At 40.8% G+C, this 13,268-nt stretch overlaps 1 protein-coding gene across 1 annotated transcript; it reads left to right on the top strand.

Annotated features, from left to right (window-relative positions):
- Nucleotides 1-3,254: 3,254 nt before the first annotated feature.
- Nucleotides 3,255-5,086, top strand: LOC105540338 (late cornified envelope protein 1C). The gene is made up of 2 exons (XM_011980893.1): nt 3,255-3,283; nt 4,473-5,086. Exon 2 carries the CDS (start codon nt 4,495-4,497, stop codon nt 4,849-4,851), a length of 357 nt encoding a protein of 118 aa, XP_011836283.1. The 5' UTR covers nt 3,255-3,283; nt 4,473-4,494; the 3' UTR covers nt 4,852-5,086.
- Nucleotides 5,087-13,268: the final 8,182 nt, after the last annotated feature.

The raw sequence follows: 13,268 nt of genomic DNA, 5'->3' as shown, positions 1-13,268 counted from the left end.
AAAAAAAAAAAAAAAAAGAAAAGAAAAAAGAAAGAAAGAAAAACACATATAGGAGCACATTATGAATTAGGGCTGGTGATATGATTATGAGTGGGGAAAATCTTGGGGTGTCAGTTAAAAATGGGGAGAATCTGAGGCTTGTTTAAGTCTGAGAATTTGGGAGACAGACTGATACAAGGTTCTCTTAAACAAAGTAGTGATTATTAGAGATAGATTGTTACTCCTGAAAAATGCTAAATTTATTTGTTCCTCCAATGACTCATCCTAGATCCTTGGCAACAGATGTGTTTTGAAATTTAGAACTTTTTTTTTAAGGAAGGCAATACAGTGAATCGAATTCATTAGTAACACTACAAGTGTGCTTCAAAATTGGCCATATTCAGTCTCAATACCATGGAATTAGAACCAAGGACTTGAACACATGTTAGGCAGGCAAGGTGAGAGTGGGCAGTCCAGGACCACCTGTTATCCCTAAGGCTTCACGGATCCTTCCCCTTGGGGAGGACATTTATATTTTTACAACAGAACATAAGAATATTTACAGTGAAGTGAGCCCACTGTCTGTTCAGGTCAGGTTTTTTTTTTTTTTTTTTTTTTTTGCCACCATATGAATATTGTCAACAATCAGACAAAAAGTCAGTTTTTAGGGGTGCCAGAATTGGAAATTGTGACTATGAGAGTGTGGATATGTAGTAATATTTGGCAAGTATCATCAATGGTATTTTCTTATTTCATTTTCTACTGCTGTTGCCCTCTGTGTTCACGCTGCTGATAAAGATGTACCCAAGACTGGGTAATTTATAAAGGAAAGAGGTTTAATTAACTCACAGTTCAACATGGCTGGAGAGGCCTCAGGAAACTTACCATCATGGTGGAAGGGGGAGGAAACACATCCTTCTTCACATGGTGGCAGTAAGAAGTACTGAGCAAAGGGTGAAAAACCCCTTATGAAACCATCACATCTCTTGAGAACTCACCATCATGAGAAAAGCAGCATGGGGGTAACCAACCTCATGATTCAATTACCTCACATGAGTCTCTCCCATGACATGTGGGGATTCTGGGAACTACAATTCAAGATGTGATTTGGGTGGGGACACAGCCAAACCATGTCACCCTCTCTCACAGGGTCTGCCTAAAAGTCCTCTTCCATATTAGAATCCAGCACTGATGTGATCATTCTTCCCATTCTAAAACAATAAACCTGTAAGTAAAAAAATAAAATTAAACTAAAGCCTTCAGGAGATGGATTTCTGGTGAACACTCAATACAGACAGGCCAGTGACTTGCCCTGACAATGGACTTTCCACAGGCTGAACCCGGTCTTTCTTTTAGCTGCACTTTGTGCCTTGTTCTCTACCAAATGCCCTGCATTCCAACCACAAAAGACCACCTGCCCCTCCTGCCCTGTACTTTCCACAGGCTGAACCCAGTCTTTCTTTTAGCTGCACTTTGTGCCTTATTCTCTATCACATGCCCTGCATTTCAACCACAAAAGACTTCTCCTGCCCTGTACATATTGTCATACCCCTTACTTCTTCTCCACATACCTCCCTACTCCCTACCATCTCCATCTCCCTAAGCTATCTAAACCTCACCACCCCTTAAAACCTGTATCCTATCAGATGCCCTTAACAAACCTTTCCTAGACACCCTCCCTCAGAATCCCTCTCTCTTCCACCAGTCTTCCAAGACTAATTGGTATCCTCTTTCTGGACCTATAGTACCATTTATGGGCTTACTATGTATTTATCCTGCTTGGGATTTATTAATTTCTAGGCCCTATAGGTTAATAATTTTTATCACTTTTGGAAAGTTTTTGACCATTATTTAAAAAGATATTTCCTCCCCCATTCTACTTATTCTCTCTTCCTGAAACTCTAAATACATGGGTGCCAAAATGTTTGATATTATTCAATGTGATCACCTGTTCATTTTTTCAGTATTTTTCCCTTTCTTCAGTTCGGTTTGAACAATTTCTTCAAGTTCACCAATCTGTTCTTCTGCAACTTATGATCTGCTAAAAACATCCAATAATTCTTTGATATTATATATAATTTTGACCACATTTATTTTTCAAATATTGGTTTATCACTTTTACATTTTGCATTTGGTTAATTTTGAGCATGGGAAACTGGAAAATCAAACCCAGGAAATGTATATTGCAACAAAGCCAATACTTTCAAATTAAATATTGACTATGTCTATTCTTGTCTATACCAGCTACACCACTCCAAGTCACAGTTTAAAGCCACCTCATTGGCTGTTCTCTTCTCTTCACCCTTCCCATCTTTATTTTACCTCATCCCTTCAGATTTTCCTCAGGAAACTGCAAATTCTTTTATGCTGTAATTTAGGGCAATATACATCTCTTTAGTCCTCTTTTCTTATACCCACTCTGGATCTACCTTCAGAAAGCCCAATTCACTGAGGCATGTGGGAGAAAAAAAAAAATGACCTTTAGTTTTAATAAGAGCCACCTAACTTAAAAGGCACCTGTGGCTTTAAAAATTCCCAATGTCCTTTAAAACCTCAGGTTTCCCTCTATTTTTCTTTGTGTCTGTCTGTCTCTGTCTATCTATCTATCTATCTGTCTATCTATCTATCTATCCATTCATTTCCTGATTATAACCGCATGCCACATACTATCTCAGCTACTTCCCCTTTGCCATCTTAATTAATTTGTAAATCCTGCAAAAAAGATATTTCTCTTATTATCTGTATTTAAAATATCAGAAAGCCAATGACCAAAAATATTGAGTACTTGGCCAGGGTCTCCAAGGCCTCTTTTCTCAACTACTATGAAGCACACACATGCGCATGTGTGCAGAGACAAACCCCACAATGCAGTCTTGTGGATTCTTAACCAAGCTATCTGGAGTCAAAGGTCTAGATGGAAAATTAGTATCTAGGATGGAAGGAAAAAGGGGTTGTTTGTGCAGAATTCATAAGCGTGACTACAAGACTGTGAAGAGAGCCATCTTCATAGGATATAGGCCACTGAGGACTCCAGGAACCATGATGTTCATTTTCACCCACCACAAGCCCCCATTTCCACCAAGCTCTTTCCTAGCTGAGAGCAGCTCCCCTGAACACCCATGAAGGAAGGTGTGTGCAGAACTGCCAGTCACCACTCGTCACAAGACCTATGTGGGTGTCAGGAGGCAGGTCCTCTCATGCCCAGGCCCTGTTTCACAGCTGGAGGCAGCACCCAAGGACAGAATAAAAGGGCTCAGGGCCAGAGCATCTCATCCACTCACCTCCTGTGGTGCTGAAGAACCCTGTGCTGCCTGTAATCTTGGTAAGTGTGCCCTGGGAAAAGGAGCAGGGGCTTCCACAGAGGAATGCTCTGGCCAGGGAGGGAGGGGATGGATACTCAGACCAGGGCAGGAGTAGAGTCTAGTAGAGTCTAGTCAGGGCCTCAGGGGCCTGGAATTGTGATTGGCAAGGAATGGGGCAGGGGAAGAAAATTGGAAAGAGGAGGTAGAGGGGTGGGGCGGAGTGAGAGAGATTAAGAAGAACTGGTAAGATCTGGAGGGCTATATGACACAGATTTAGAGGAACCAAATTGTTTTCAGTTGCTCAGCGTGTTTCTCTGGTTTAAGAGAATAAACACATTGGCCACTAGATTACGCTGGAGTGGGTCGCATAGGGGGAATATAATTTTGGAAATACAGACATACTTATTTGTAGAAAAGATATGCTGAGGACATTGCTACTTAGAGGAAGAAAGGATCAGAGACACCTGTGGATCTTGTTAGATGCCAACAGGAAGATCTGTAGTGGAAAACTGAGTCCACACTGAAGTTTAGAAGGCATGTGACAGCGCCTAGGGACAGGCCTGGGGAGGCAGCATGTGCTAAAGGGCAGAGCCCAGGATGGCAACCAGGGGACCTAGGAACAAATGTGACATGCTAGTGAATAACTTTGGGCCAGTGAAGTTACCTCTTTTGGCTTCAGTTTCTTTATTTATATAGTGAGTCTGTTGGAACAAATGGACTCCAACGTCCTTTGCGGTTATAGTTTTCTCTATTTCTGCAAACCGAAATACATCAGTTCTTCCAATAGAAATTCCTTTTGATTTTTCCTTAAAGAGATTTTTCACCTCTAAACTGGTCCCAACATTGAACATTTTTAGAATTCTTGGTGATGTGATAGAATGAATGTTGGCCTAGAGCCAATTTATTTCCTGGCCTTCTCTCCTACACTTAGGAGCTTTTAATGAGCAGAAACTTTATTTACATATTCGGAGATTATATATTGCAGGACAACATCTCAAATAAGGTTTGAAGTGAGAATCCATGAATGAAAGCACTTGGTAAACACTGAGAGTCATAAAAACATTAGAGGTAATTTTTCTATGTTTGATATAAGGCTTTCAAAATGAAGGGTCTAGAAATAATGCAGAAAGGACAAGAATAGACAGGGGTGGCCTCTGCCTCTGTCTAACTTGCTGTCTGACTCTCCTTCAGCTCCTGAACACCCGCCACCGAGATGTCCTGCCAGCAGAGCCAGCAGCAGTGCCAGCCCCCTCCCAAGTGCACCCCCAAGTGCCCTCCCAAGTGCCCCGCCCCTAAATGCCCCCCAAAGTGTCCCCCTAAGTGCCCTCCAGTCTCTTCCTGCTGCAGTGTCAGCTCCGGAGGCTGCTGTGGCCCCAGCTCTGGGGGCTGCTGTGGCTCCAGCTCTGGGGGCTGCTGCAGTTCTGGGGGTGGTGGCTGCTGTCTGAGCCACCACAGGCGCCGCAGGTCCCACTGCCACAGACCCCAGAGCTCTGACTGCTGCAGCCAGCCCTCAGCAGGCTCCAGCTGCTGTGGAGGGGGCAGTGGCCAGCACTCTGGAGGCTGCTGCTGAAATGGACCTTGTGCCTAGAAGAGCAGATTTAGAGGCATGAGAGGTGCAACTTCATCTTCCTTGGGCCTGGCTGTGTTGCTGGGACATTTTAGTAAGGACTTCAAACTCTGTCCTGGAAGATTCCTCTGACCTAGAATGCAGAAATCTGCCCTCTCACAAAAATTCATCTTCCAGCCTCTGATTCCATCTGTGCACCTGGCCTGGAAACACCAAATAGAAGACCTTACCTCATTCCCCTGATTTCCTTGGCAATCTCCATTGTGCATGAAACAATAAAACAAATGATGTGCTCATCATCTTTTTCTAGACTGCATTACTCTTACCTGTAAATGTGCCGAGAGGGATAAGCATGCCTGATCTCAGCTCCATCACCCGGTTATCTGGGCCTTGAAGCAGCATAGCTTGCTTGACTCCTTCAACTCCTGGTCCTCACCAGAGCTGATCCCCGCCGCTCAGTGCCTCAGCCAGGGTCAAGTCAGGAAAGAGAATTATGAGATTTACTTTAACAGACAGAAGTTTATATAAAGAATTGCTTACTTGGCATCAGAGAACTGACAAGACCAATAGAGGACAAAAAGAGTTCGTGGAGGCAGTAACTGTCATTGCCATCATGCTACCAATGGCAGGGAAAGGGAGTGTCTTGAAATTATCAAAACTTAGAAACTTGGAGTAGTTTCCCATGAATTGAAACTCAGGCCTCTAGGAAAGGGGCCCTTCTCAAGAGTGCCAGGATCCCTGAGCTCAGAGGAGGGACCCTACGTGTCTGGACTCAGGCTTCTGAGGAGGGGCACAAGCTGGTGCTGGTCCTAGGGTCTGTCTCCATGATAACCCAACAAGGTTGGTTTTGTGAGTGGGAGAAACTGCACACTGGAACCACTGTTGCTACTGGGATAAATTGCTCCTGCTGGGGTGAGAAGTAATATTGGGGTGACTTGGAGAATTCTAAGGGAATCTAAGGAAGCCTGGTCCTTGTAGCTCTGTCAGTCTCCAAGTTCTCTCTAGCTCCCCCTACTGGCAGAGACTCCAGGAAACAGCCGGCAAAGAGAGAGAGGGTTGGCAGTCCCAACCCTCCATCACAAGGCCAGATGTGGAAGGGAGGACCGAAGTGGAGCGATGATGACATAATAACCCTGGTTATTAAGGAAGACAGATATTATCCTACTCAGCTGTCACCCTCCTTCTTCCTGATACCCTCACTCTCTCCCCATCTATTCTCCCAAAGAATTTTACCATGCTCTTCCTTCAGCAACCATAGCAAAATGATTCCATGTAGCTTGTACTTTAAAAATGCAGACTGCTCTAGTACAAATAAACCTTTGAGCTTCAAATAGTTTCTGTTCTTGCCACTGCCTATACAAATGGAGTCATAAATTATAGACACACACACGCAAACACACACACACCCAGACACAGACACACACACACACACACAAACACACCAATGTTCATCTCAGGTGTCAAGAGCTTGGAAGCAATGTCCAACTCTGTGAAAGAAAGACACCCTGCCTCTGTGCTTCTAGAAGTCCTTCTGATTGTCTGTCCTGAGGTTTGGATCCTGGATGAATGTCAGTCAGCTTCCTCCACTTCCAGGAAGCTTCCCTCATATTTCCTCTACTTTCACACTATTTTAACACTACAGTCCTTCAATATTAGTATTCTCAGGCTATCCTCTCTCCTATCATGACTTCTTGTGCCCTTTCCTCCTGGAACCACCCAGATGTGCTTTCTCTTTCCCCATCTGGCATGGAGTCCCTGAAGAAAACGCAGTTTGAATCCCTATGAATTGCAACCCCTGTATTACCAGGCCTCTCTGCACTGGGATCAGGGATACTCCATAGGCACAGTCAGCATATAGGCCTTGGGTAAGGACTTCCTGAGTTCAGGGGATATGGGTATTACACCATCCTTGGGGATTTCTGAGGAGAAGGGCTGGGCTTCTCTCCTTGTCCTGTGGCTCCCTAAGGCAGGGGAACCTGTGCTTTAACTTGAGAAGGCTTCCTCCAGGGAGGAGTGGACATCCCACAGTACTCCCACTAAAAGTGACAACATTTTTATCTCTTTCCTCCTTTTTCCAAGCTCCAAGGACCAGAGCTATTTAGACAGGGACTCACAGATGCTTCAAGGTCAGGAGCTCCTTAAATTTAAAGACATCAGTTTTCTGCAGGGTCCCTGTAAGTCTTCCCTTCTTCTTTGGCTCTCTGATGAGTCCAGAAACCAGTATCAAGGAGTGGGGTTGGACTTCATTTCTTCTCTGCTTTCCACCTGTGGGGACTGCTAAAAGGTAAACTGAGGTATAATACAATCTTAAAGAGTTTATTTGAGCAAACAGCAATTCATGAACCCCAAAAGTGGTTTGAGGGCTCTGTCAAGAGAACACAAGGGGAAAGCTTTTATAAAGCAAACACAAAATAAAGTGAAGAAAATATTCGATTGGTTGTTGTTACATCATTTTCTTACTCAGTCTATCCTGCTGAAAGTCCCTAGTTGCATAATTATAAGGTAGCTCTGGTGGCTTCTGATTGGTTGGTTTGAAGTATCATTTTTCTTTAATACAGGCATTTACAAGAAATAACCTAAGTTACGTTTCCCTTATGTTTGGAGATCAACCAAAGTTGAGGTCATTTATGAGGCCTAACTGGCTTTGTCTGTCCAGGGACTCTTCAGGTCTGGTGTCCATTTTAGTTTACTTTAACAAGACCCTCCTGTTCATGCATACAAATGCTCCACAATTCCCACTCAGTTTGAGACCAGGATGGTGACACAGTCCAAGCAGCATGAGAAGATCCAGAAAGCCCTCTCTGAGCACTTCCTCCCACTTTAGATACTCAGACCAGTGGCCGAGGAGTGCCACCATCCTGGGCTGCTAGAGAAAAGACAACCTTCTTCTGATGAATGGGTAATATTATAAGAAGCATCAGTGATTGAGCAATTTCAATACACCAGGCACTGTGTGCTCACAGTATACTATTTAATCTTTGAAATTTTTATGAAGCAGGTCCATTTTTAGCCTCAGTTTAAAAGTCAGAAATTCAGGCACAGAGAATTAGATGCAAGTATTTATTCAAGATATTTGCCACAGTTATCTATGTCAGCACCATCTCCCTCCTCTGCTCAGCGAATGCATGACAGATAGCCAGAGAGTGGACTCCTAGGGTGGTATCTGTTGGGCTGTGTTGTGGACCTTCCCCAGAAAGACAGACACTGTTCAGGATCCTAAGGAGATGCCCCCATCACAGTCCTTTGAGAATTCCCCCTTCCCTCCGTAGCTTCACAGAAACTCAGGAAAACTCCTCATCTCCACGGGTCTCAGAGTGATGAAAGGGGCTGTTTTGAAGACCTTATGACTTTTTGCACAATAAAACACACAAGTGCAAAGAAAATATCTTCATCTTGAACACATATGATGGGAGGAAATGGAGTACCATAAATAGCCAGGAGACGCTTTTGTGTGAAAAGAATTTAAAATATGTTAGCATATAGATCAGTGGAGAAAGGATGGCTTATTTAGTAAGTTGAACTGGAGAAAAAAAGAAATTATATTCTTTAACAAAACAAGTTTCAGGAGGATTAAGGAGCTAATTTTTAAAATTGAATCACAAAGTAGAACTCACAAGGGAAAAATGTTTTTATGCACAAAAGAAACGTAACAAATGTTAGTGACAAATTTTGATAGATCTAATACCATCAAAATAGAATTTTCAGTACATCCAAAATCATATGAAAGAAACAAACTAGAAAGCCATAACCCTGTAAATAAAATATTCAATAAATATTTACTAAGAGCGTAAAATATTCTAAGAGTTTATTTAGATAGTTGAGAGATACTAGTGAACAAACAGAAAAAAGATTCCCGCACACATAGATTTGATTTTATTGAAAGATTTTCAATGAGTACTATTTCAGAATTTTCATGTAATAAAATATAATACATTTTTTGTTAGGCACTCAATCTTTGCCAATTTGATATAAATAAATAAATTGAATAGACACCCTACGTCAGAAAAAGACAAAATGTTTCACTTTTTTTTAATAATTAAAAGGGCATGCATACAATTTATATATATATACATTTTAAAGTTAGAATTTTAAATTAAATTTCAAATTAAATTATTGAAATAAAAGTTAAAATTTAAAAGTTCTTATTTAAAGTTTTAGTTAAAATATCTGTAATTGTTATGAGAAATTGATATTTAAAAAGTATAAATACTTGTTTAATAAATAATTTCTTACACATCACCCAACAAAGAGGTAAACAGTTTTATACATTTGATGCCTATCTTCTCCCTCCCCTCCAGAGGAATATCCTGAGTTTGGAGTTCAGTATTCCTATGTATTTCTTTAAACTTCTATTACATTATAAATTTCCTTAAAATATGTAGTCTAGTTTACATATTTTCAAATCAAATATTATACACTTAATGAAATCTTATGCAAACTTGCTTTCCTATCACAGAATCATTTGTGAGATATTCCTATTAATTGGCTTACCTGTGTGCATTTCGTACTGCTATGCAATATTTCACCTTACAACCACACTACTACATATTTAAGCAATCTCTTTTTAAGGAATATTTATGTTGTTTCTAATTATCTTGCAAATCTAAATGATTCCACTATTTAAAATTCTCTGTCATCCATGCCTAGGCAAGTCTCTCTAGGATATGTGCTGAGGGATCACACAATTGAATTGTGGATAGGCTCGTCTTTAATTTTACAATATGCTGTCACATTGATCTCCAGCTCACACTCCCTCCATCAGTGTGAGAATGCCTGTGGCTTCACATACTGGCAACACTGTGTGATATTAGATGTTTATATAATTGTCCAGTGATGAGTGTGAAACAGTTTCTCATTGTTGTCATGTGATCCTTTTTCCTAAGTATGTAGTTCATTAAAAATATACATATTATTATAAAACATGCATTTTTCTGTTTAAAGTCACATCTTTAAATTTTTTATCTTCCATTATTTTCAGAGATATAAGAATATTGGTCTTGTATTCTGAAATCTTACAGAACTCCTATTATTTCTAATTTGCTACTGTGAACATTCTTATGCATATATTCTTTCCTTCATTCCCTTATTTCCTTAGGTGAAATTCTAGATGTTCAAACATTGTGAAAGAGTATGTTCATTTTACTTTTTAATTCATTTACACACCATCAAGTGTGTGTTAAATGATCATCACATTGTAATGAAGAATAATTATGGCAATTTATTTTCACACTAATAAAGCATGAGTGCTCGATTCCACAAATCCTCCCCAACACTGATTTTTATTAGGTAATCTTTGCCAATCTGATATGAATAAACTGGATAGACAACCTACATCAGAAAAACCCAAAATATTTCCTTTTGTTATTTTTCATTTTTTGATTATTAGTCACATTGAATTTTTTTTTTTTTTTTTTTTTTTTTTTTTTTGGGTCTTTCTCTGTCACTGAGGCTGGAGTGCAGTGGCCTGATCATGGCTTACTGCAACCTCTGCCTCCTGGGTTCAAGCGATTCTCCTGCCTCAGCCTCCCAAGTAGCTGGAATTATAGGTGCTGCCACCACGCCTGGCTAATTTTTTGTATTTTCGGTGGAGACGGATTTCACCATGTTGGCCAGGCTGGTCTTGAACTCCACCCTCCATGGCCTTCCAAAGTGCTGAGATTACAGGCATGAACCACCACGCCCGGCCACATTGAACATATTTTTAACATGTTTTTCCCATTTGTGTTTCTTTTCTAGTATGCGTGTTGCCTGTTCACGGCCTTTGATTGTTCTTTGTATTGGCATACTTGCATTTTTCCAATTAAATTGTAAGGACTGTTTTTCTATATTCTTAGCAAATGTATTGCAATTTCCTCTAACCGATTACTTTTCTTTCTGTCTTATTTGTGATGTTATTTGCTATGTAGATTTCTAAGTTTTAAAAATGCACTTGTTTTTCTTTTATATTTCCTTTTCCCTTTTTCACTCAAAATAATTTTTTTATCAACGAATTAGAAAACATAAATATCTTCATCTAAGTGTGCATTAAAAGGAATTTACAATACAAAATAAAGGTTTTGGGGGAAAAAAAGGTGGAACAAACCAAAAACTGCTAATGTACAAGATCCTTCTCTGGAAAGGGCTGTAGGGTCCAGGGAACAGAGTGAAGTCCATACAGTTAGAATTACTTCCTGTGGATCTCAGCCATGTGTCCTGTCATCTCCTGAGATTATAAGAGGCAGATACCTTTCATGAAAAGATAACCCCAGAAAGCCAATCACTTATCAGGAAATGTTTCTTCCATTGAGATGATATCCAGCCAGTTTAAATCTAATAGCCAAGGCTTAGCAATGAATCCTCATGATACTACAACCACGCTGCTGATTTATCACCAAACCCAAGTCACAGTAATTGTTGTTGGGTGCTGCCCTTCCTGGAGACAGAGGCATGGCTCAGTGGCATGTCAGCCCCACCATACCAGGAATCAGTGAGCTGGACATATGAGTAGTACTTCCTGAGTAAGCCAAGGAATCAATACCCTGACCTCTCCTTCAATAACAAAGCCCTTTGGGACAACCTAAGTACAGACATCATCCTTGAATAATACAGAGGCATCCGAGGGATATGGCAAGCACTTATCGTTGTGCATGTCTTAGGGCCAATCCCACATGGGATGATCTCCAGTCAGATGGAAAAGCTATTTGCAAGCTCTCAGGTGCTGTGAAATGCTGATGAAATGATTACATGCATATCCTTGCTCTAAGTGCTGATAAAAGATACAAACATCACATCCAGCCAAAATATTCAATCTCATTTCAGAGATATGTCACATAAAGCAAAACACATTAAGGCGAGGGGTAGTTTGTTCAAAGTAGAGTTAACTGGCCAAGTCAGCTGAAGAGGATTTCTTCTCTAAAAAAGCAAAGCAGTCAGCCGGGCATAGTGGCTCACGCTTGTAATTCTAGCACTTTGGGAGGCTGAGGCAGGAGGACCACTTGAGTCCAGGAGTTCAAGAACACCTTGGCCAACATAATGAGACTCCAACTTTACAAAACAATTAAAAATTACCTGGGCCATGATGGTGTGTGCCTGCAGTCCTAGCAAAAGTTCGAAGCTGTAGTGACCCCTGATTTGTACCATGGCACTCCAGTCTGGGTGACAGAGCAGTACCTTGTCTCAAAAGGAAAAAAACAATAAAAAGAAAAGCAAAGCAAATAAAAACTTGTAGAAACAGAATAAGGTCACATCACACAGGTCCTTGAACGCGAAGGGTAAGAGTTTTGGCTTTATCATGAATCAGCAAAAGCCTTTGAGAAGACTTGTTCAATGGTAGCATGACTATTTACATTTTCATCCAAACTGGCACACATTCGAGATGAAAAAGAAGGTTTGTGATATATATGTTGAGACAAAAGGCATAATCCCAAACTGTTGCTGGCAAACTGGGATGTTTGGTCACTCTATTAAGGTCACAGGCAATTATTTCTAGAACAGTTCTAATGAAGAAGAGCTAGAGAGAGAAACCAAGAAGGCGAGAGGCAGAGAAACAGCTAAGAAAATACGCACACACAGAGTCATTATAAAATATATGATGTGTGTATGTTTATATAAACACACACATTTAGTGTATATATTATTTGGATATCCTAATACATATGACAAACATATTTACATTTTGCAACTACTTGTGAACTAGCTTCACTCTTCTGCTTATGACCTAGATATCACTAATGTACTATATTGTTCCAGGCTCTGGAGAATTTTAGATGCTCCCCCAGTGTTTCTACCACTGACAGGAAAGAGAGGGCTTTTCCTCATATGTTTGTTCTGGCTGTAGTATGCCTTCTTCTAATTCATGAATTAGTTTTATGTCGGAAAAGCTCACCATATTGTTGTATACAAACTTGAACCAGATAGGAACTCCTGCGCTTTCCCTTCATCTACTGAAAGTAGAGGGAAAGAAAACACTTTTCAAGCAGAGACAATAGGGGGAAACCTAGGAGGAGGGAGCTGCAGAGGTGAAAAGCTCCTAGAGGCTCTCCTACCATGTCGTGGACAGTGTCCTGCACCTAAGGCCTGGCTTTCCCCCCAGTCCCTCTTTCCCCTTCCATCTCCCCATGTGTGCCTTTCCCTCCTTCCTGACATAGGGTCCTTGGAAACTCCGGGATTTTTCACTCCATGTGGAACGATACAGAGTTCTGGAGTTCTCCTATTCCACACAAATGCCTTCCCTATTCACACTCACAGTCATTCCTACTTCATAGTCAAATACATCAATATACTTAGCAGAACAAAGGAAGGGGTCTTAAACATTAAAAAAGGAAACAATCAAAAAACCGAACAATCCCAAATCCCAGATTTACACCCCACCCCCTCCATCTTGGAAAGCAGCTATGACTTCAAAATGATACCTATTTTTTTATTGATGCATATGTAGGCAT

This window comes from Mandrillus leucophaeus, unplaced genomic scaffold (assembly GCF_000951045.1).
Source record: "Mandrillus leucophaeus isolate KB7577 unplaced genomic scaffold, Mleu.le_1.0 Scaffold1049, whole genome shotgun sequence".
NCBI classification, from domain to species: Eukaryota; Metazoa; Chordata; class Mammalia; order Primates; family Cercopithecidae; genus Mandrillus; species Mandrillus leucophaeus.
Note: the sequence above shows the minus strand (reverse complement) of the source record. Positions and strands in the feature narration are given on the sequence as shown.